Raw genomic sequence first — 26,100 nt, 5'->3', positions numbered from 1 at the left:
GCTTACTTCTGCATTTGCTAAAATATATGGGGAAATTCGCTAAAAAGACGCCGCATTCATTAAGTGTCTACTCCTTATTTTCGAATCAATGTTAAAAAGTCACAGTCTATTTGAAATGTGTTAAAACATATCTTCGAATCAATTATTTTCAAATTATAAATATTTTCAAAACGTAAACATACACATACTGCCGGTTACACCTCTGTTCCAGTTAAGAAGGTCGTACGTTGCCAATTCTTGCCTACATCCACCTCATTTGCACTTTGGTACTTAGGTGGATATTTTTCTCCTTGTTAATCATAGTTTTTTTTTACCACATCTCATTATTCTTAGTATAGATACTTATACTCTATAATGGTGCAATCATGACATGCGATACAATGAACATGAACAATCTTTATTCGCACCTTGGATTAAAGCAATAACAAAAAAACATAGGAAAAGGAATACGAAAATTATGTTGAACTATTATAGACATTTGAATTTAAAAAGTGCGAAAAAAAGAAAGAGAAAAGACAAATAGGTCCATGTCCCAGCGCTTATCAACGATACGACAATTTACATGTTGTCATCGATCATAAGTCAGATTAACAATTAATTGTCTCTCGTCAAAATAAAAAAAAAACAAAAAAACATACAAATACTTATGATGACTACAGGTGAAATATGGCGTACCTGTGTTAACTTTGTTTCGATTCGTTAATCATCAAGGGCCATCATTTCCGGAATACGACAATTCAGTCACCTAAAGCATAATTATGGATCTATTCAACAAATCTGTAACGATTATGAAATTCTTAACAGGCTGCCTTTTACTTATTTGTCACCTTACAGGTAAGAAAGTGTTATGTGATGGATGAAATAAATCATTTTAAAAATGAACACCATGTATATGATGAAACACCTTTTACATAATTAATTATTTGTAAATGTAAATTTATTTATTTTCTTCTTTTGAACACATTCAATGATGAACTTCGCTGTGTACGTTATACATCAAATTTTTGTTGAAAATTGTTCTTTAGTTTATTCTTAGTTTATGCCTCAGATTGGGGTGAAATGGCCGTTTTGTTGACAAGAATTAACCGAAACAGTTGCGTAATTCAATTTACAATAAGATGGACTCGACGTCACCAAAAAATAATAATATGTAGTTTTCATATATATAAAATAAACAAGTCCCCCTGGTCATATTCAATACCACACGAATTGACAAAGACAATAAATGAAAGGAATTTGTTAAGGTTCATTTGTTTTCCTATCCCAATTAAAATGATGTCTTATTTGTTAGGCGCAAACTATGATTATTACTATAGTAAACTATTACTTGTCAAACAGAATATGATATTTTAACACATTGAAAGAGGAAATTGTCAATTATATAGTTTGAACATTTAAATATTTGATCTAGTCCTCTAGTACAGAAAGATCGTAAGTATTCGAGAACACATAGACACCGATTTAAAACAACACGATGTCCTTGAATAAATAAATAATCAAACACCATGTACAAATACATGACATGCCATTCGGATATTTTTTTTAATTTCAATTCAGCTACACTAGTAAGCAGGACATGCGTGAAGGAGTTCTTAGTAAGGAACAACTACAAGTTTTCTCTTTGCTGTTTAATCCATAAAATTATTGAATAAATAAACACAAACATGTAGATTGATACCCAAGGACAGAAGAGTTCAAAATATAAATCTTGATCTTTTAATATTATGATATCGTACAGGAAATCTTATCAAGGAGACACATGCAAGTTCATTGTAGACAATCGAGTTTATTAAATTATAAGGATAAATTTGAAAAAAAATGTTTGTCAAGATGGTTCAACAGTATAATCAGTAACTGAGAAAATCAGAGCTTTATAAAGGCAACAGTAGTATACCGCTGTTCGAAATTCATTATTGATTGAAAAAAAAACCAAATCCGGGTTATAAACTAAAACTGAAGGAAACACATCAAATATAAGAGGAGAACTACGACACAACCCTTATATGTAAATACACAGAAACGAACTATAATATAACAATCGCCATTTTCTTTTCCCCCCTCATTTTTTGTAAAGGACATTTTAAGAAAAGAATGGTGGGTTGAACCTGGTTTTGGTGTTAGCCAAACCTCGCGCTTTTATGGCAATGTTAAATATTAAAAATGACAACATTACATGACAGGACTACAGTACAAATAAATGCAAGAATATTCAGGACAAGAAAATACACAAATAAACATTACAATAGGACATTTCGACATGTTAATAGTTATCAAAGGTACAAGGCTTATAATTTAATACACCCCATGATACTTGCGTTTCGTGTAGATAGACCCACAACTGACGCTCACACAAAATAGTAAAGAACGCCAAACAAGTACAAAGCTGAAGATAATCGGTGACCCAAAATTCTAAAAAGTGGTTCCAAATATGACTAAGAGCTATCTATGCCTAGGATAAGCAAATCCTTAGTATTTAGAATAATTCTTACTTTTGCAAGCAGTGGAATTATAAAAAATGACCACATACTTGATGTTCATGTCAACACCGAAGTGGTGACTTACCACATAATAAAAATAAACACGTAAAAACAAAAACGAAAGCACATATATAAAACAGTACAAATTATACTTGCATTGTCACCTACAGAATAACGCTACGCTTCACAATGACGTCACAGGTAAAAGTGATCTTAAAAAAGATCTTCGTTTTTTACAAAAATAAAAATAAAAAGACAGAATGCTCGCTAAAAAATCAATGACCTTAAACATGAAAACAAATATCTTTTGTATTTTGTAATAGTTCAATCAAAATCGTAGACAACATTTGAATATTTCATTAAATTCTAAATTGAGGATCGTGAAAGATCGAGTACCACTTTGTTGTGATCGTGAAAAGGATCGTCAAAGATCTGATGTCGCTTAATTGTCATTGAACAACTTCTTAATGTAAATGTTGAAAAACTTTTGAAAATGAAAATTTATAAATGTTATTGGTAGGCTTACAGCAAAAGACTGAAATTTAACGACTTCTTTCGGTTCACTTTTGTTTGTAATATTACTGTTAGGCTATAACAATAAGATCACACCGACTAATTCGTGGTGCCCTATATCAATTGCTGTCTGTCTGTCCGTCGTCTTACATTTTAGGTGGTATTTTAATGTCAGGATTGTCTTATTTGATATCAATGTTTTTTATGAACAGTAACTTTATCTATAAAAGGAAAATCATTTTCCTTTTTTAAATCAAAAGAGGAAGAATAGTTATCAAAGGCACCATGGTTATAATTTAGTACGCCAGACGCGCGTTTCGTCTACATAAGACTCACCAGTGACGCTCATATCAAAATAATTATAAAGCCAAACAAGTTCAAAGTTGTAGAGCATTGAGGATCCAAATTCCAAAAAGGTTGTGCCAAATACGGCTAAGGCTTTGCCTGGGATAAAAAAAAATCCTTAGTTTTTCGAAAAATTCGAAGTTTTGAAAACAGGAAGTTTATGAAAATGATTATATAATTGATATTCATGTCAACACTGAAGTGCGGACTACTGCTGGGCTGGTGATACCCTCGGGGACCAAAGGTAAAGAACGTTTTGGATAAATTTTTAAAAAAAGTTTGAGAAATGTCATTTTGAGATAGAATTTTAATAATCATGAATTTATCCGATCATTTCAAATTTCCGGCATTTGAAAATTGGAGGAAGATTGGGTAAAAACTTTTAGAAATTTTTCGTTAAAATGTAAACAGAATGAGATATTCATCTGTATGTGCTTGAATTAATTTTCAACAAAAATCTATATGTAGGTATAGTATGGAATTCCTAATTGATGCCCTGTGTCAAATTTTCGATAATGAATAGAAAAGAAAAAAAACCCCAAATTTTAAGAAAACTCTTTGTTCTAGGATTTGAACGAAATCAAATAATAATGTCTCGTAAATTTTATTTTACGATACAATCGGCGTACATAACTGGTTTTATAGTAAAGCTCCCATTCAAGTTTACTACATATTTAACTTTTTTTTTAATAAGAAGTTTCATATAACTTTAAAGGAACGTCTATTGTTAAATGATAATAAAACCTGTATATACATTTACGAAGAATCAGAGACTATGTGATTTATCAAATACTTGTTATGACTGGAGACTTATGTCAGGCTCATGCAGTTAATATCTATACTTAGTATTTAATTGTTATGCCGAAAACCTGTGACATAATAATATGGAAATGATGCATCAAATTGTACATTTTCGTATTATTCGTAATGCAAGTCAGTCGATCCCTTTTTTGTTGGAATGTAAATACCCGAGTATGTCATTAGTCCGGTAGTTAGTTCGCTCGTATAACATTTTTTCATAACTTAGATTTGATTAATTTTCAATTGACTAAACAATCATATGAACTTTTTAAATCATTGAGAATATATGCTAAAACTATCTCCCTGTAAAGATAGGAATTTAAAGCTTGAGCTGGATTTTATATATTGTTTAGCTAAAGGTTATTTGTGCATTTTACCTTGTGATTGTTTTGCAAAATAAAAAAAATAACCTAAGAAAATAGTTACCTTAAAACTGTTTTCCCAAACACAGAGAACATCAGTAAAACACTGGTATTTAACTGTTATCACGATATTTGATGACTCTGTTCAAATATTTAGGTGTGTTTAGCCTGTTGAAAAATATTTATTTTAAATTACTTCATTTATAGTACTCGTCAGAGGACACAGTTTTTTTGTCTTTAAATATAGTCCCTAGTGTGGACAGTATATACACTTTCCAAATTCATGCCTTTATAATTTAATCCTGAAATATTAGAAGTAAGGGGATAAGATTACATGTTTAAAGTATTTGGGTGCTGAATTTTGTTTAAGGTGATTATTTGGTCCAGTTAAATAAGTTCAGTCAAACTGAATTTGATACCCCCTTAACGTAGAGTTGACCATATTTTGAGTTGAAGATAGTACACTTTTGTGTATTTTTGATGTTATGTGTCCCAATATTAGTACAATACACGGTAAAAATCTTTTTGAGAGAGAGAGAGCAAGTGCATTTTTTAAAATATGATATTATTGTCTTAAAGAAATGCACTTCGAAATAACTGTGTTTTGCGCTATCTATTTTTTAATTATATATATATATTTGTCTTTAAAACTTGTTAACCACTTTTAGTTAGCATTTTACCTATTGATGTATCCTTACTCTCAAATATGTATATCATAAGATAAATGCTTCATCTTATAGCTATTTATCTTGATATATTATATTGTACTGATAAATATTTCTTTCAATATGTTTTGTTAATATAAAATATGTTTTGATAATAAATATGCTTTTTAATAAATTTGTTTGGTTAATAATAAATATTTTTTGTTAATAAAACAATTTGAGAAAATCTGTATATATATGAAGATATTTAATGTATGAAATTCTTACATTTGCATATGTAAAATTCCTTAATTTCCCTTGATATATATTTATGTGTTTTCTTTTTAGAAATTGAAGCTTTACAGTGCTATTCTTGTTCTTATTCAATAACTGGAAATCCCATGCTTCACTATGATTGTATAACTGAGCCATGGAACGTCACGATGGGTACTCCAATAATACAATGTCCAAATGGACTTTGTATTACTAAAGTTATTTACGAACTAGGTATGTAATTATTTAAGTTGTTTCATGCAATAAACAATAAATAAAAGATACAAAAAATGAATCTGAAAACCAGATATAACAAAATTGTGAAAAAAAAAATAATACAGACAATTATAATGTCAAATAAGAAAAAGTCGAAAGGATAAAAAAAATTTCGACGAAACACTACACAGAAAACTAACGATTAAGCAATGCGAACCGGCCAGAAAGTAGTTGTGAGCTCATGTGCCCCCAGTGGTGAATTCTTCCTACTCATCTAATGAACTAATTAGTGATGAAAGTAGGAAGCATTCACTCGATTCAATGGTAACATTAAATATTAAACGGAATTAATTTACTCCATTAGATGCGTATTTTGGCATATAATATCTTCAATGATGATCGAGGCCACAATTTTTTTTTAAATCCAAAACATTATACAAATGGTCATATTTTACAATTGATGATATCACTGAAAAGGACCATTAGTATTGTCAATCCCGTACAAAGAATATGTGCCTACGGGAGATATATTCCTTAGTTACAAATATTTCCTTATTTTTTTTTTCATAAAAAAGTCAAATAACAAAAACACCGAACTCCAACGAAAATTCAAACAGAAAGTCTTTTCATAAAATGGCAAAATCAAAAACTCAAACAAATCAGACACAATATATTATAATAAAACAACGTTTGTATTTTCAAGGTAGAAGTGAAGTACTCGGTTGATATGTATATTAAACTGCATGCAATTATGTCGAAAAAAATATCGATTATTAATAATAGGATTTTTTTACTTTTCTAGTCTCAAATGAATAAACCATTATCTATTCTACTTCTTTTAGGCAAACACAGGGTATGGTCTGCTGACCGAGCATGTAGAGCCCCGGAGGTGATCGACTGTGGTGACAACTGTTGCACTGAAAATTCTCACAATATTGTTTGTCAATATCAGTGTTCAGGTGTTGGAAATGCAGTTTGTAACAGTCTTAATATCAGTAAACCACCAAAGAATACGAATGGTGCAACTGAAACACTACCAACAATAATATCTATTTTAGCAAGTGTAGTATTAATAGTATTTAACTCTTGTTTTGTTTGATTGATACCGATATAATGACAAGTTATGTTTATTCAATTCGTGTGCAGTTACCAAATACATTGTAGGAAGTTATGTGCATTCCATTCACTAGACATAGATATATTTGAATTGACAATTTGATTTCCCAGAAGTAGAGCTTAGCAGAATCACATGTAAATTAAAATCTCTTGGACTAAACGAGTCTAGGCATTCACTGCTTTCGAAGCGCCCAAGCCTTGAAACTGATAAATAGGTGTCAAATATAATGCATGTATATAGATATCTTTTTAAAATGATGTAAATGTTTTTATTTTTGTTAAATTGGTATGAGCTCTAATGACGTATATGCTATTTATCAGCGTCTATAGTAATAACATAAACGGTACCAACTTTGCTGCACCAAATGCGCAAATTGACAATCAATGTATCTTCAGGGATGCTAGAGGCCTACATATTTGAACCGTTTGAAGGTCAAATTTCTGCCTAATTCAATATTTCATCTTTGCTCAGTTGCTGTCTGAACACTCCACCCATTCAAGTCGAATCAAGCAGACGTCTAACTATACATACAGTTTCCCTATTTGATATTTACAAATGTTTCGCACACTTTTGCTTAAGTTCCAATAGATCTCGTTTGATTTTATCGACTTATTTACACTTTATAGTCGTCAAACCAATACGCCTTTTTCTGTGAGAATGATTAGTTTTGTGTACCAACTAATTCGATAATATTACTTATCAAATCATTGAGATATGTTTTAAATTGTGTTGCGTTTCATATTTCATATTCAATATTTTATCTTTTAATGTTTGTCATATTTCAGCTCTTCTGTTTTAAATTACTGGATGTTGATTTAATTTTTTTTACATATGGCAATGAAATAGAGGCAAGGTTATTTTGTAATTTAAAGATGAATATGAACACACGGATGTTCTAAGTCACCCTGGTTGGAGTTAACATACAGCTAAATATCATAAGTAAGGTTGTAGGAAATATGTCAAAATCCTCAAGTGTGTCGAAGTCTGAACACTCAAACCGAGATGATGAGTAGTATATAATATTTTTTTTTGTCGTAGCTAAGTGTATCGAGAAATACGTCTTATAGTCTATTAATTTATATAATAGCTGTATATATTATAAACAAACTACAAAAATTATAATAATTCACCCGGATTATATATTTTACATTTTAAATTTATTACAGGTGGGATTTTCCAAATCTGAAAGTTAATTTCTCTTTAAATTTGTTCTAAATATTCAATGCGTAGGATGAGATGCATGTGGTAATATATGTCTATTAAAAACAAACAAATCACAATGACGACGCCCATTTTAGTATTTTAATGCAGAATAATATATTGAAGGTATTTTAAAAGTAAAAGATCTACCAAGAAAATGACCAATGTGTTCATTCTTTCAAAGAATCTAATTTGTGTTATGTTTCAAATAGGATAAAAAGCACAAGTTAGATTACGTAATCTAATATATTACGATTAAATCGACAAGTTTCAAATTAATACGAGAATTGTATGATAAAATAAAATAACTAAAAATACCGAACTCCGAGGATAATTCAAAACGAAAAGTCCGTAATCAAATGGCAAAATCACATGAAACAAATTTATAACAACTGTGACATTCCTGACTTGGTAGAGGCATTTTCTTATTTAGAAATTGGTGGATTAAACTTGGTTTTATATGAAATTTTAGCTTTGTTTTTTTTCCTTACTGTTTAATGATGTATATATACTTGTTTTATTTTATTGCCAACAACTTTTTAAGTGAAGACATTCTTAAATTTACGGTTGCAATACTACTTTGAAATGCTTGCAATATTGATCCAATTCCAGCATAAAAAATGAGAACACCAAAAGTATGTAAAATATTTAGAAAGCCAAAACAAGTACAAAGTTGATGAGCATTGAGGACCCAAAATTCCCAAAAAGTTATGCCAAATACGGCTAAGGTAATCTTTGCCGGGGGTAAACAAATCAATAGTATTTCGAATAATTCATACTTTTGCAAACGGTATTTTATAAAAATGACCATAACATGTATCTGCTAATCATGTCAAGACCAAGGAGCTGACTTATAACACGTAATTAAGATGATAAGCAAACGTCAGTACATAGAATCTTTATTTAAAGGCAATCATATTTCTTTTGTGAAGTTGATATGCAATATTCATCAGCTAGGTCTAAGTATTTTCCGATGATTTTTTTTGTCAAAACAGGACAAGGCGTTCTTTGACATAACCCTGTTAATCAACTTTTTGCTCAGACACTGATGACGTTTTTAAGTATTAGTAGAAAGTGCAAGCTCTTAATTGTCTTGCATTCTGTGATGCCACCCGATGACAATCAATATGATTTAAATCGAAAACCTGTCTTTTTCAGGTTACACTGTTTGTAAAGTTTTGCTGAATTAATACCGATTCTTATTAAGCCCTATTTCAAAAGTCACATTTGTTCAAGGTTAGTTTTTTTCTGGTTCAAAAGGCGGTCGTTTTATGCATGTTTGATGTATAGTATGTCTTACGCTTCAATCTATAGAAGAGTTCTGCAATCAACATAAAATTACCTACAGGGTAAAATGAGGAAATGATATATAGTTAAAGACAACCACTTATGTACTTGCATTTGTTTGCACTTGTCTTGTCAGGATTTTGGGATTTTGAGATTTCAATTTACGCCTTTTATCTCGATCAGTGAAATAACAAACCTTTCAAAAAATAACATGAATAAGGTTCAATAAAAAAAACCCACACAAGTACAGAAAAGAGGGACAAAAGATACCAAAGGGACAGTCAAACTCATAACTCTAAAAACAAACTGACAACGCCATGACTAAAAATGAAAAAGACAAACGGAAAAACAATAGTACACATGACACAACATAGAAAACTAAAGAATAAACAACACGCACCCCACCAAAAGCTAGGGGTGATCTCGGGTGATCAGAAAGATGCCAAAATAATCCGCAATGCATTTTAATATATAAATGGCAGTATACGCTAAAAGTTTATTGCTTTAGGATACAATGCGGCCTATTTTGTTAATAGTGAACAAAAATGTCAAAAATGGTACATAAAGGGAAAGTGATCAGTATTCTTAAGTTTCTTATTGACAGGATTTTGGGATTTTCAGATTTCAATTTACGCCTTTTATCTCGATCAGTGAAATAACAAACCTTTCAAAAAATAACATGAATAAGGTTCAATAAAAAAACCACACAAGTACAGAAAGGAGGGACGAAAGATACCAAAGGGACAGTCAAACTCATAACTCTAAAAACAAACTGACAACGCCATGACTAAAAATGAAAAAGACAAACGGAAAAACAATAGTACACATGACACAACATAGAAAACTAAAGAATAAACAACACGCACCCCACCAAAAGCTAGGGGTGATCTCGGGTGATCAGAAAGATGCCAAAATAATCCGCAATGCATTTTAATATTTAAATGGCAGTATACGCTAAAAGTTTATTGCTTTAGGATACAATGCGGCCTATTTTGTTAATAGTGAACAAAAATGTCAAAAATGCTTCATAAAGGGAAAGTGATTAGTATTCTTAAGTTTCTTATTGACAACATATTTCTAGAATTTGGAGGTAGAATCTATTCAACAATTTGTCGGCATGCTTATAGAGAAACGAACTGTGTCTCTATTCTGTGTGTTTCTTTTTAATTTCATATGAGTCGGAGTTCCTTCACACACTTGTTAAAAACAAAGATCAAAGAAGCCAGGTCATTCAATACACCGAAAATGATTGATTTTCTCTTCGTTAATAATCCATTCTTTTTTCTGATTAGCGTCTGTATACATCCCTCAAGTCAATTGATGTTCTCCATTTTTTTTTTACGTTTTTAAATATTATGTCTTATTGTTTGCTCAAAAATCTTTGTCAATATTATGAAATTCAATGACTGACATACAAGTGAGAGGTATGACTAGCTAAAAAACTAGTTTTTTCATCCACCATTTTCTACATAAGGAAATGCCTGTACCAAATGAGGAATATGACAGTTGTTTTCTATTTGTTAGATACGTTTGATTTTTTGATTTTGCTATTCTATACAGGGTTTCCGTTTTGAATTTCCCTTGCAGTTTGGGAATTTTTTTTTATTGTAATAAAAGAGAACAAAAGCACAGTTGCAAGAATTACTGATACTTAATTAAACATACAACTCATGGAAGCGAACTTAAGTTATTTACCACCTGATAATATCCGATATTATGTATCAATTTTCGGTTTAACGGTATGCTTATGTTGTAAAATTGAAACCTAACTTGCAAGTGCATGAGAGCGCAAAGAAGCTATAATATATTCAAGGGTGTCAATCAGCTGATCACATTTTGAATATCCATTTAAATCTCTGAAAATTTTCATCGATACCATAATGAATGGGAAAATACAATTCTAGAATATCAGTTTTACAATTGACAATAGCTAATATTTCAATTTTTGGAACCAAAATTATCTTTTTTCCTCGAATGTGACATCAATTAATCTATTCATGTACTTACATGAGCAACAAGACGGATGCTACATGTAGACCATGATCTTCTTACCCGTTTGGAGTACCTGAAATCATTCACGGTTTTTGTGGGTGATGTTGCTCAGGCTTTTGTTTTCTATGATGTATTATGTAGGCTGAATATGCGGTATGGGCTTTGCTCATTGTTGAAGGCCGTACGGTGACCTATAGTTGTTAAAATGTTTGTGTTATTTTGGTCTTTTGTGGATAGTTGTCTCATTGGCAGTCATACCACATCTTCTTTTTTATATTTTGCCATGGTATTGAATTTACAGAACTTCTGATTCGCACATAGCCAAGACAAATTGTCTAACAACTAATTTATTAATTGAGTTAAATTCAAAAATTTACATTATAAAGAAAGTGCACTAGACTATTGATTTAAATGAGAACCTTTTTTATAATATATAACATTGTTATATAAATTTTTAGTACACATTTGTAATATTGTAATAAATATATCAAAACTGCCTTCTGGCAATTAATCAACTTATAACAAATAAATCATTGACAACAAAATCTTAAATTCTACAACAAGTGTACTTGAAGAAATCACCCAGAAACGACAAATTGCAACTTATATTTCTATATTATTTTTTCTACCAGCAATGACCTGGATCTCCAACCAATTGACCTGAAAATGTATAGTATCCCCTTTTTCCCTCCATTTGAAAACCATTTTGTTTCCATAAATATTTCACTTTTTACAAGACCTCATTACACTGAAGCCGATTCACCAGAACCTACGGGTAAATAGGCTTTATCTTCTTTCCTTCATCTTTCATCTTTCCAAGATTCTTTTCAACTAATCAAAGTAACATTTAGTTACCATGCCAAAGGTATGTTTTGAAAGTCTATTTTAAGAAACAAAGACTTCTTTTCCCTTGATTTGATTGGCTCTCCCCTTACCACTATCTTATACCTGTAGAAGTTTGAATCCAATTGAAGAAGGAAAACTCAAGCATTTGTTTCGTATAAATAGACAGGCACTCACACCACATCTTCCTATATCTATAGACAAAGCAATGATTTTCTGCTTTCTATTTTTGCAAGGATCATATCATTTTTAAATCTGCTGACTGTTCAAGCATTTCATTATGGAATAATTCTTTGACCATCAATTGTAAGACAAAGGAGTAGGTCCAGTAAGACCCCTTTTTGGCCCCAAAATATAGCAGTTTTACAAAATTGTGAACTTGAAATCTTTTAGCTGTTTATTGGAAAGTATAATACTTCTGCTTCATTAAAATGGGCTGTTTTTGACAATGCAATAGATATAGGAAGATGTGGTGTGAGTGCCAATGAGACAACTCTCCATCCAAATAACAATTTAAAAATTAAACCATTATAGGTTAAAGTACGAGCACATATTGGGTACTACCATCATTAAGTCATGCTAAATTACTAAATCTTCACAATTTTAGCATTTTAGTTAAATTCTAGATGGTTTCTGTCTTAAATAAAGGTGGCCACATTTGTGTTCATTCATAATATTGGTATATAAGTTGTATTTGATGATAATACATAACATATACTATAAAGGTTGAGGATGAACACAGATGTGACCACTTTCATTTTTGACAAAACCCATCTGAAAAGTGACATTTTTTGGCATATTTGATAGATTTTTCATATTTTAGAATCGGAGCGTTTCTCATGACTAAATCCATTAAAATCTTTCGCAATAACTAATTGAATCAATTGAAATAGACATATAAGTGTTTAAAAAGTGTCCAAAATCTTTCGTTAGATGAACCTGAAATTTGAGGCCAAAATCTACCCTTATTGGACCTACTTTGAAGGATGATCAATGGACAAGCTTGTGAAACAGCAATACAATTGAGAATGGAAACAGGGACACAATACATTTATTTCTTATCATTTTATGAAGAAATAGTGCTATCTAAATGTTATTTATATCCTATTGGTATCTGATAAGTTTAAATCATTTATCTCCCATAATTATAATATACATAACATATTACATAAAACACTCAACTACAAAGAAAATTTAATCAATTGTGATTTAACATTAGATTTAATTACTCAGTCTTACAAATGACTCAATTAATAAATCCCGATCTTCCTTCTTTAAGAAATCCTTTGGGTCAGAGTAGTATATCCAGCTCCTTGAATTTTCATTTACACTTTCGTTATGTAGTTTATCCATGTGATCATAATTGAATTCCAATAAAGTTAAAATGACCTAAAATTCAAATAAAATTAAGTGATACAAAATATGTACATTTTTGTACAATCAATTTAAAGGAATTTATAATTTTGTTTAGTTCAATCATTAGTGATAGGGAAAAAGTGAAATAATAATTTGCTGTTAGCAGCCATTTGGTTAATAAACCCACAGATAATGAATTATACACTTGCAAATGAATAATTTGACCTCATTAATTCATGTGAACTTACATTGAACCTCTTAGCTAGAGATGGGTTTTACATGAATAAGGCGTGTTCCATACCTGCCAAGTTTTCAAAATGCCTATTGGGGTTTTGCGTGCAAGATGGCTGCCATACTCCTGAAAAACCTTCAAGGGGGGCTTCAAATTCAGTGTAATGTTGTTTTTTGGCTTCTTCATACTTTTATAAGCCTCAATTCATTGTAAAATTAATTGTTTTGTTAAAATTGGGGACATAATTGCTCTTTAAAAATTTCAATTTGGGAGCCTCCATGGGGGAAATCCCCCACAAATAGTCACAGTTGGCAGGTATGGTGTTCAGCTGTTAAAAGGTAAAACATGGAAGTGATACAAGGCTAAAACTTTTGGTTGACTGATTGATAAAAAAAACTGATTCTAAAACAGGTTAAAAACCATTATATTAACATATTCTTTTAACCTATAATGTGAAATCAAATAGACCTAGAAAAATCAATTGCATGAGTTCTCTTCAGACTTTTTAAATTTGAATATATCTCATGTATTTTTAAGTATGTCATGTATGTTGAAAGTTGAATATGAGAATTTTAGTCAAATAGACCACTTTCGAGTTCATCCGTCACCGGCAAAAACTCGTCAATTATGCACGCCTTTATGACGTCATTTACCAGATAGAGGGGCTCGCCTGTATCCCTGCACTATTTACGTTCATCAAGCGTCTTAGTGATCATCTTTGTGCAGGATAAACTAGAAATAATGGTTGCTCTGTAGGTACTTACTGACAATTCCCTAATGACAGCAGTGTTGATTGTCAATTTTGAGAATTCAATTTGCCGAATAATTCGTACAATATAGAATTATAGTTTTCCAAACACTCACTCAACATTGGAAGGAAGTGACGACGCCCCTAAACGCACAAATGACGGTGATAAAGGCGCGTATAATTGACGATTTTCTTCCGGTGATGGATGAACTCGAAAGTGGTCTATTGCATCTTTGCTAGCCAAGTGTTACGATCCACTCCCTCTCTCTTCACCCTTGGCGGAGTGAGCCAACATTTGTGATAACAATGTTGCGCCATCTATTGGAAGATAAAAAAAAACGCCAATTCCTAATACATTAGTCTTGACCAATGGTAGCACTTAAACTCTTCAATTTGGAGGTAAAAACACGGTAGCCTCTAGATTCTACACACTTGGTAAAGCCGGAAATGAAAGCATACGTCAACATTCATGCATTTGTGCATGAAACATACACAGAAACTTCTATTTGTTGATTAAAAACATTCAAGTTTTCACTAAATATAGTCGTATGTTTAGGGATGTAAAGGCTTGTTGCACAAAAAACATGTGGCAATTGTTTACAAACACTTTCTACATTTACATGTGATCATGTTATAGGCGCATTTCGATTGGATGCAGCGAGTTTTGACTGCAACCAATAAAAATCCTTACCTTGTGTCAGCGAAATTTTATCTCAATCCTCCAAGGGTGAAGTGAGCAGGAGTGGATCGTAACCCTTGGCTAGTGAAGATGGTCAAATTGGTGAACAAGATTAAATTAAAAGATTTAATCAACTTTCTTTTATGAATTATGAGTTTCTGTATTTGGCTAGAAATAATAGTCTCTGTAAAGTAGTCTTATAATGTGATTTCTCTGATACATTTCTGTACAACTAATGGACGGGAAAATGCAAGGTAAATTAAGAACTAACAAATTTACTTACTTGTTTTACATTCTCATTTTGGGTTTTTCATAGCTGATAATGCGGTATGGGTTTGCTCATTGTTGAAGGCCGTACTGTGACCTAATGATGTTAATGTCTGTGTCATTTTATTCTCTTGTGGACAGTTGTTTCATTGGCAATCTTACCACATCTTCTTTTTTATAAGAACTAACAAATGTACTTACTTGAGTTCCTATAACAATCATTCCTGGATGAAATCTACAACAATTGCTTTTACTAGCAAATCTGCTCCCATAAGCTTGAGCATGTACCAAGAGCTCTCCTCCATGTTGTCCTAGAACAGTCTGATTAACTCGTTTATAAATTTCTGGTTTCCTGTTTTCAGATATTTCATATTCATTACTAGAACTTGAAGTGTCTCCATTCATTCTTTTAAACTGTCTTTTGTTCATGTGTCTTTTCAAAAGGCTACATGTACTTTCATTTCCTCCTTGGTACAATTTGTTTACCTGATTTAAAAAACATATAACAGTAAATAATGATTTCTTTTGAAAAATATCTAGTAGATATCTTTAGCAAGCATATGGTTGACCAAATTATAACTGGTGTCTTTGACATTGAATAAAACCTCTGCTACAAACATGTTAGCCAAATTCCAAGGTAAGCTGAAATCAATAAACTGGAAATATTACTTAGAAATTCTAACAGACAATGTGAAAAATGTAAAAAAAAAAGATGATCTTCAAGAATTGGCCTAAGCTGGGATTTCCTTCATATAAACTATAAGGAAATAAGTGTGCAGACCCTGAAATGTCTCGCCTGCTGTACTGAAAATGATTGAATGAATGTTGAAAGTCTTAAAGATAAAGGTTTTTACTAAAAGCATCACATGAGCCTTACATTATCATTGATCCATGACATTGAGGTCAAGATCAGATACTTTCCAGACAGACATGTACACCTTACAATCATTCCATACACCAAATATAGTAGACCTTTTGCATATAGTATAAGAAAAACAGACCAATACACAAAACTTTGAACTATAACCACTATAAAACAATGAAAATGAGGTCATGGTCAGATGACACCTACCAGTTGGACATGCACACCTAACAGTCCTTTCATACACCTTGATAGCAAAATAAACCAGATTCTTTTTACAAACATTTATGCATGTATTGCTGAGTCTGCTAATTATCAAAAAAGTCTCATTCTGAATAACTGACATACTTTTTTTTAGTAGTGAAGCTTCCTATTCAAGGAATAGTGTGAACCAGATTTTGATACAGCATTTCTTGGCTCTGTATTTCCTTTAAATACAGTTTCCTTTACATAGCTTTATTGTTTACAAAGAAATTTTAAACTAAAAACTCTGAACTGTAAATCTAAATTCATTTTGTAAAATTTAATAGATGTCATCAAAATTTTGTTTAAAATCATAAAATATCTTGGTAACAGATGAACATGAACAAGCCCCACCTCCTCTCCTTTTCTTCTTTTTAGCATTTTAAAATCCAAATTTATTAAATCGTAAATTTTCAATTGAACATCGAACATAGACATTACAAGAAAATGAATAAAGTACATGTCTATGACACTTTTCAAATTTATTATTCTAAATATGTAACCATTTAAATTTGGAGTTATTGATGCTTACAGAAATCAAACAAACTATTAGTGTTGTTCCGATGATCGGAATAAGTCGGAAATCAGTTGGTTGGGACTGGCGATGTTGATAATCGATTGGGATTTTGTTCAATCGATTGTCGTTAAAGTTTCCGGACTTTGAGCTTGTCAACTTCCGGTCCGTTTATTGTTTGCATTTCATATGCGCAGTCAAACAATATTAACAAAAAATATCAGTCGATGACAGTAACAATGTCATACATCCTATAATTAAAGAAATAACTAATTTCCTTCTTTATAAACGTGACAAAAAGCATTTGCAGATTGATGGAATGGTATTTAAGATTAATAACTTTGTATGAAATACTTTCTTTCAATTCCGGTACTTGTTACTTGAGAGCGTACAAATAATTCTGATTTTAGACAACATAATTCTGTTGCTTCATTAAAACGTGTTGCAAGTTGCCTTTTATTAATGTGTTATCCATTTGTAGCATCAAAAACGTCATATTCCTTTCCAGATTGCTTGCCAAACATCGTTTACTTTTGTAAATTTTCCGAAATTTGTCCGCCATTTATAAAAATATAACAATCACGAATCGGATACGGTTCAACTATGTAAAAATTCCGCATTCTTGCAATAATAAGTTCAGACACACGAATGACACAATTGAAAGAAAATAATGATTACAAATGTAATAAAAGCGTTCTACATGAATTAACAGACATTGGCTTAATACCCATGTTTACTGTAAAATGCAAATGCATTGTTTTATTTTTTTTCTGGTTATTTTAAATTTCTAAAAGTTAAAAAAAAATCCTAATTTGAAGCATCCAAATGTTCATACAGCTATGTTATTGATTTTTTTTTGCGAGTTTCACCATTGAAATTTAGAAATGTTAGTGTCACTGTTGGTAATTATGAGATAAAATATGTTCAATATGAATCTTGATTCTTATTAATTCATTGTTTTAACTGCTAAATAGATAATTATCAAATGTACTAGAATTATAATTTAGTAGTAATTATGCCAGAATATGAAATGGAAACAAAAGATCAAATATGAATACTGGTATATAAACTCTGCAATGATATGGATATACACATTAGACAAGTACAATGAGACTAAATGCATGATTTCCTTTAAAAAAAGAGGGCAAGGTGTTATGATCCGATTATAACCGATAGTCGGTTGGTTGCTGTCAACCGATTGTAATAGATAATCGATTGGTAATTTCAACCGATTATCCAACACTACAAACTATAGATGATGATATACAGTAATAAAATTGGTAAAACCCTTGAATTGTATAGATATTGCATTTGCTAAGTGCATGTTTAACTATGTGAAAATCCAAATATAATTATATATAAGAAGTCCATGTACATGTATTGAAAACTCACAAATTATTACCTGCATATAATATATATATAAATAAATTGAGTGTTTTTACCGTCTTCTGATTGGTTAAAAATATTACTTTTATTTTCAATGTTGTCAATTTTTATGGCGACACACCAACTCTGATGTTGTGTATTCATAGGCCAAAATGTGTGTACCTTGTAATTGTTAATATAAATAATATAAAAAGTTCTTTGAGCCTTACTTTTGATAGAAATTAATTTTTGAACCATAAAATTATTTTTGACTCTTTACATTTTACATATTCCACTTTGAGGGGAGTGTGTATAAAGTAATTCAATCAATCAAATGAACATAATGAAAGAAACTAATTGTCTGAAGTGCTTGAAGAAACTGTAAAAAATCTCAATTAAATTTTACCTCTTCAATAGAAACAACAGCCACTATACTTTGAGGAACAGAATCAACAAAATGTTTTGTCATTATAACTATATCTGATTCTGATGTAACAGTTTGTTGAAGAATTGTCATCTGTGCCTTCCATTCTTCACCTTGGCTGTAAAAATAAAACATCCAGAATTTAAACTGTCCTCATGTATATAGCTACTGATCATGGAACAATTATTCTTTCAAAACCTGAACCAGTAATAATACATGTAGCAAATGTGAAAACTGAACTGGTCCTGGATTTATGATGCAAAATGTACATTTAATGATTGAAAAGTATTTTGTATAAGGTTTATTGGTCCTTCTTCTAAATGCCTTAGTACCTTGAAATACTTCCAACCCTTTTCTGAATATTGAATTTGACTTTCAATTAATAGTAACATGTACATGTATTATTGCTTCAAGGTTAAGAAGACCAGCCCAAGAGCAAAGTCTCAGCAAACTTACAAGAAATCTTCAAAAAAAATTCACATGGAAAGGATTCAATTATTTATAGTTAAAAGTAGCGAAAATGTGTCCATAGAACATAGATGTCCAACTCCCAATATCATTTTCTATGTTCAGTGGACTGTGAAATTGGAGTAAAAACTCTAATTTTGCATAAAAATTATAAAGATCCTATTTAACATGTTATAGGGAACATGTGTATTAAGTTTAAAGTTGAATGGACATCACCTTCATCAAAAACTGCCTTGGCCAAAATCTTAATCCTGAAGCTGGACGGATGGAAGGACAGATAAACAAATGCAGAGACAGAAAACATAATGCCCCTAAGTGGAGAATAAAAAAGAAGATTTTTGGAATAAAAAACATTATTGAGACAACAACCCAACATTACAGAAAATTAAATGACATCTAGAAGTCAACATGTGTGATTCAACAATAAACCAGTGTCTATATAATATGTCAAGCTACATTAATTATTCAAACCTGAAATGGTTATTTTATTGTAGCCCAAGAGACCACTGTAGTGGACTAAGCAGTTACTACTGTAATCACAAGCCAGTCAACACCGAGATTGTTGTCTTACCCCTCTCTATGAGGTGCACTTTACTTCAATCTTATAAATTGACTAGGATGTCAGTTTTCCTATCAAAGGTTCTTGTTTTTCTCCGGACACTCTACCTTCCTCCACAAATAAAACTGGACACCACAAAATAGCCCCCAGAAATGGTCCTTAAAAGTGGCGTTAAATCGCAAAAAATCCAATAAAATACACACCGCACCATGCATTGAGAACATCAAACTTGAGGTGCAGAACACACATAACATACCTGATTGGATAGTTTAAAGGTACATGTGTTACTCACCCAGGAACTAGATTGACCATCCTCACAAAAGATTTAAATAAATCATTAAACACAGCTTCTGATAGTTTCCCTCCATACTTGTCCCTCTGTGATTGATAATGAACCATGAGTGCTGTACTTGTAGTGAAATCTTCTACTACACTGGAGAAGAAAAAAAATATATATAGTATATATACAAATCATGTTTTACCCTGCAGTGGTTCCGGTTTGTGGGAGTCTGCAGCTTAGGATTTGAAATGAGCAGACATTCATACTGTTTCAATTATGGAACTTTTACAATGACAAGTAGACTAGCCGCCACCGTATTTTAGTATATATTATCATAATGTAATTATTCAACCATATATATGTATGTCTTTTAATAATCATCTTGGTTATATTTACATATTTGCATAGTTTGTCAAATATCCCAGAACTTGGGTAGACAATTCCTTATTTCATGTTCTAAAGTCAGGACCCTGTACGCAGTTATTCAATAGTTTTCCTTTGTTGCTGTACATGTATATATTACTGTAAACCAGCTTATTTTCGCGAGCGATTTATTTTGGCGACTTTCGCGAGTAGAAAAATAACGTGAATATAAATCGTCGCGAATAGGTAAACCTTCGATCTTCCCTTATTAAACGTCATCAAGTCAATCAGAAAATCGCGAAATTAAATAGCCGCGAAGTGGTCAAGACAGGGTAAAACGCAAAATAAAGTATCTGCGAAAATAAGCTGGTTTACAGTATATATTTCTTTTTCATTTACTAATTGTACATACATACATAAATCAGGCTTTTAGTTTTCTTGTCTGAATTAATTTACATTTATCATATCCTGATATCTGGCTCATTTATAGCTTGCTACATGTATGTGGTATGTGTTTTACTCATTGTCTAAGGCTGTACATTACAGAGACCTATAATTGCTTACTTCTACTTTTTGTACATCATTTGATCTCTGATTGAGAGTTGTCTATCTAGTCATTAGCAATCATACCTCATCTTCCTAATAGTAACAAATAATGATCATGCCAAAGTAAATTTTTAATTCCCAATACCTGACTGATTTACATTGATTTAACATTAAAGGTTGTATACATGTATGACTGTTTAAAACTAGAAATGTATTGAAATTAAATTATTAATTGTGCCTTGCCCTTGTCCGACCTCACCCTGAATACGCTTGCAGCGCATGGGACCCTCACCTACAAAAACATATATACCAGATTGAGATGGTCCAGCGCCATGCAGTACACTTTATCAAAAGCAACTACTCAAAAGAGCCTGGAACAGGTACAACTCTTCTAGAAGAATTGAAACTAACACCACTAGAAACTAAAAGAAAAATAGCACATTTAAAGCTCTTTCATAAAGCCATGCATGAAAGAGTTACTATACCTATTCCATCGCACATTATAAAACCAAAAAGAACTTCCAGTCTCCATCAATTGAACACTAAAAAATATGTACAAATCAGTCCAAACAAAGATATTTACATACAAGTATACAGCTTTTTCCCTAGGACCATCAGAGACTGGAATAAAATACCAGACGAACTATTAGAGATTGAGAGCAGTGAAAAATTCAAGACCAAACTCATCAAGCTCCTCTGTAGTGGCTAAGCAACACAAACAATAGATAGAAAGATGTTTTTAACCTGCACCTGTACATAAATATTGAGCACAATTTGGAACTATTGCTTGTAAATGTTATATAGAAAGTTTATTGTCATGTTGGAAGACGTCAAAGTTAAATTCTAATGCAATTTGGATACATGTAACAATTTTAATCATTGGCTTAAAGTTGCTGTCAAATCCACAGTTGACCAGGCGTAACTATGGAGGGACCCGCCATTTTGAATTGATGAATCAACAAATGTTCGATTACATGTACAACTATATAATCGAAAAATAAAACAACACCTACCTCGAATTCGCCGTTTTATTGTAATTTTATTCGAATTTGAAGTGTACAGGTAACGTAATAACCTCCAGTTTGTAAGTTTTCATTTGTATGACGTCACATTTAGCCATGCGCCAAAATCATTCATGAAGTTTTGCCGATTTTTTTTATTTGACAAATTTAGACATTTTTTCAAGTTTTATTGTATTTTTTCTTTTTGTAATGCATTAGAATAGGAATAACAGTACTGTAGTTGAAGAGTTGCCACCATAGTTTTCCTACGCGTCGCCAGTAAAACTGCATTTGCGACCGTCAAATCTAGAATTGACGGTGGCAACTCTTCAACTACAGTACTGTTATTGCTTAATTATACTTGAGTGATGGGTCAAAGTACCTTTTTTGAGTGACCACATAGCTTTGCTTTGTCAGATATTGATGTAGATGTATAATTCAATGTATCTATATACACTGATATACATGTAATAGATTTTTTAAAACATTATTATTATTAATGATTAATACAATTATTGAACATTCACATGTATCAACAATAAGCATATACATGTATATACATTGTTGTTATGGCAATGTTGTACCATTTTTGACTTGTTATAGTTATATATACATGTATCATGTACATGTATATTATATTTTGAAGTGTACTGAATCATATTACATGATCCATCGCCCTGTAACTTGTGTAAGATTAATCGTTGACTTTTTATTCAGCCATTTAACATTGTACATGTTGTATATATATACATGTATAATTAAAGAACTTAAAATACATGTAGATTAATTGATTGTTGCTTGCTTGATCATTAAGTTAATGCCCAGAGGTAAATCTTTTGTGCCTTATACCTGGGACTATTATACATGTACTATGTTAGTAATACAGATTCCACAACTTCAACAAGTTTATTGAGATATTTCTCCACTCAAGACAGTTAAATTTTATTATTTAAAGAGCGAGAAAAATTTAACTGTTGAGAGTGGAGAAATATCGTAGTACAAAATGTACAAAAGTTTCAGTCATGTCAGTGGTGGAATCTGTTTCTCGAATGATTTTTATCCTTCCTTTTTAAAGATTTGAGGACAGTTGTGTACTTTTGATGTGACGTCATCAGGCATGGTCGCCTTTTTTCATTACGTCACCATAAGAAAATTCAGAAGAAAACAAGAAAATTCAACATCACAGTTAAATTTCAACCAACCATTTGCCAAGAACAGATTTTTTACTAGTGAGGAGAAATATTTTTCTCACACTGATCATCTGATCAGGAAATGTGAAAATAGTGTAACGGTTTATTTCTTCCTCTGGGTTATTTTATCCTGAGGATAATTTGTCCCGGTAATTTTTTTCCAGGCATGGTATTTCACAGGTTGATTTTTTCCAGAGGAGTGAAAATCTATCTGCGTTATGCGAATAGTATGTACCGGTACATATTTGCCGTACTATATTTCACAGAACCGTGTGAAATAGAGTACCATTAACTACTATGTACGTCACTCATAATCAATATATACCCGTCTATAATTATAAAATGTTTCACTTAGGTAGAACATATTTGCATAATTTATCAAAGGGAGGTAATTATGAGGAATTTATATTCTAAAGATATTAATATAATATGATCTATTTCATAGTGAAATTTTTCCTTGAATCTTATTTTTTATATTTCCATTTATTTAAAAAGATGACTTACAACTTGATTTAATAAGACAGATAACATTTCACAGGTAAATACTATCCAGCTTTTAAACATGCTTTTGTTCCAATATATCATTATGCTAATGACATATCTGATTTCCATATAATTAACAACTATATCTTTGTCAGTCCCCAGACAAAACTATTTATACAGTTAAAAATATCATCATACTCAAATTCTTCTATTACTGTAAACAGAAGTAATGCAACTATATTTCTACCTTACTTATAAATTGTTTATATTTGTACTGAGTTCTGAAAACAACTCACTTTTACATATATGATCATATATTTCACTAACCTTATTGAAACTACTCCTGGTTTTCTTCCTTATGTTTCATGATAATTTTCTTTTTAAAAGGATGATATTGACTTGAATATTTCAGGAATGATTTTCAATGATAATTTGTGAAATTATCATTTCCATTATATATACATTTTTTTTTAACTATTTCGCTTTAATTCAAATACACTAAATATTATCATTTCATAGGTTTTTTTTAAAGGATAAGTTTTTTCTAATAACTATTCAATAAGTTAACTACCCAGATAGAATTTCACGACAAAGGAAAAAATATCCCAGGGAAATATTTTCCTCCGGATAAAAAAATAACAACAACTACTGTGACATTTTAACCTCCGGATCAAATGTCACCCGGATATAATTTTGCTTTACAATAGCACAAAAATTAGAGATAGTCCCAGCTTTATACATGACAATGCATGATGTACACTGAGATTGTTATAGTAATCTCAGATATACATGTTATAATATATCAGGAACATATATATAGATATACTGTTCCCAGAATATATACATGTATACATGTACATGTACATGTCAATGTTATACATGTATACTGATATATGGAACTTTGGAAAAATAATATAATTCCCTCACTTACCTTAACAGATTTTTACTTAAATTCTCAACTATTTCTCTATAGTACTCCTCTGTATTGTATCTATGAAGATCAGATATATTAAATGAGAACTCTATTTGGTCCTGGAGTTTCTTCACCAACACTTTTTGGTTCAATGTTAAATGTCCAAACATTCCTGTTTGGTCGTATACAATATCTAAGATTAAATGGCAGGGTATTGCTTCGTATTTGTAGTAGACACCAAGCGACTCAAGATTATAAAGTGTCCAATGACAAGTACACGATGGTGGGAGATCTGAATGAAAATCGGCACATATTTGATCATGTTGATCAGTATGAATACTCGATATCCTTCGTCTATTCCTGCTATTTCGATGTCGTTGTTTAGGCACATTGATGTCTTCGCTAGATGATGAACTTTCTCTCGTCCTGAGTTTTCCATTGTTTATAAATTGATCGAGACACAAGCCTGAACGTGGGATGCATTCTTTAATTTTCTCAGTCATGTTTTCAGATTTGAATTTGGGGACATCAAGGAAAGGGGATGCATCGTAAATATTGTTGATTACTTTTTCAAAGCTTAAAATAGTACGATTGTGTGGTTCAAGATCATTATGCATACCAGTTTAAAAAAAAAATTAAGAGTAGATAGCTTTGGAGTAGATAGGTAGCGATTTCTTTAATGTCCCTTTTATGGTTTTCTTTTTTTAGATTGAGTTTATGGCAACCACATTTTGAGTGACTTAACCATTGACTTTCTAGATTTTCTATACTCAGTATTTCTAGTATTAGTGAAAGTATGAGTGGCCGTTCTTCTTCTTCTTCTTCTTCTTCTTCTTCTTCCGAATACGGGAGTAGACTCCTAGGTAGGAGTGTAAAACTTCCCGGAACTTGTGTGCTATGTACATATGGACTTAATTTAAAAACAATATGACAAAGAAAAATCGTTATCAATAACATATATACATTATGTACAGTGGCTTTAAAGTTTAATAAGTTGCTGTGGATCCTTCAAGTGTTAGAGTGGATATGCCACTTTTGAAGGATTCCAGGGTGTCAGACATACCTATTGCTTCAGGTAGTGAGTTCCAGTCCGAAATAGTGCGAGGATAAAATGAAAATTTATAAAAATCTTTATTTGTGGATATTTGCCTAAATTTATGTTTCCCCCTAGTGCGTCTATCAGAAATTGTTAAGTTGTCCTTAGGAACTTCCACTAACCCCCAATTTATTTTATACAGCAAAGTTAATCTAGCCTTCTTCCTTCTAGATGTTATTTGAGTGATTATATTCGCGTATATGATGTTATACGTGTATTTATACGCGTATATCGTGGTTTACAACGCGTATATTGTGGTTTTCAACGCGTATATTGTGGTTTTATACACGTATATTGTTAAAATAAACACGTTTATATATCTATACTATTAAACGAGAAGACCTGATTTTGGGTGTCACTTCTCTTCCTTCCACAATAAATCAATCATCATGCCTTTGTGTTCTATAGGTAACATGCATATTCGCATTTGTCATCCATTCT

The 26,100-nt window shown here is 31.4% G+C and overlaps 2 protein-coding genes across 2 annotated transcripts; one reads left to right on the top strand and one right to left on the bottom strand.

Moving 5' to 3' along the window:
* The first annotated feature begins 612 nt into the window (after positions 1-612).
* LOC134707053 (uncharacterized) lies at positions 613-7,015 on the top strand. The gene is made up of 3 exons (XM_063566536.1): positions 613-834; positions 5,491-5,649; positions 6,474-7,015. Exons 1-3 carry the CDS (start codon positions 759-761, stop codon positions 6,728-6,730), a joined length of 492 nt encoding a protein of 163 aa, XP_063422606.1. The 5' UTR covers positions 613-758; the 3' UTR covers positions 6,731-7,015.
* A 4,594-nt stretch (positions 7,016-11,609) lies between these two features.
* Positions 11,610-25,121, bottom strand: LOC134707052 (uncharacterized). Its single transcript, XM_063566535.1, has 5 exons — positions 24,582-25,121; positions 20,080-20,220; positions 18,743-18,878; positions 15,554-15,838; positions 11,610-13,459 (listed from the first exon to the last, which is right to left on the bottom strand). The coding sequence occupies exons 1-5, from the start codon at positions 25,064-25,066 to the stop codon at positions 13,292-13,294; spliced, it is 1,215 nt and encodes a 404-aa protein (XP_063422605.1). The 5' UTR covers positions 25,067-25,121; the 3' UTR covers positions 11,610-13,291.
* Between the last annotated feature and the right edge of the window lie 979 nt (positions 25,122-26,100).

This window comes from Mytilus trossulus, chromosome 2 (assembly GCF_036588685.1).
Source record: "Mytilus trossulus isolate FHL-02 chromosome 2, PNRI_Mtr1.1.1.hap1, whole genome shotgun sequence".
NCBI lineage: Eukaryota > Metazoa > Mollusca > Bivalvia > Mytilida > Mytilidae > Mytilus > Mytilus trossulus.
The sequence above is the reverse complement of the archived record's forward strand: the minus strand, read 5'-3'. Positions and strand labels throughout refer to the sequence as shown.

Bases quoted from the DNA above. Each gene is read 5' to 3' on its own strand.
- LOC134707052 (XM_063566535.1), bottom strand. From the start codon at position 25,066: ATGACTGAGAAAATTAAAGAATGCATCCCACGTTCAGGCTTGTGTCTC. The intron at 20,221-24,581 runs GTAAGTGAGGGA...TTTCTTCTCCAG, and splicing joins TTAAGTAAAAATCTGTTAAG to TGTAGTAGAAGATTTCACTA. The intron at 15,839-18,742 runs GTAAAATTTAAT...TTTTTAAATCAG, and splicing joins CTGTTGTTTCTATTGAAGAG to GTAAACAAATTGTACCAAGG.
- LOC134707053 (XM_063566536.1), top strand. From the start codon at position 759: ATGGATCTATTCAACAAATCTGTAACGATTATGAAATTCTTAACAGGC. The intron at 835-5,490 runs GTAAGAAAGTGT...TTTTCTTTTTAG, and splicing joins ACTTATTTGTCACCTTACAG to AAATTGAAGCTTTACAGTGC. The intron at 5,650-6,473 runs GTATGTAATTAT...TACTTCTTTTAG, and splicing joins TAAAGTTATTTACGAACTAG to GCAAACACAGGGTATGGTCT.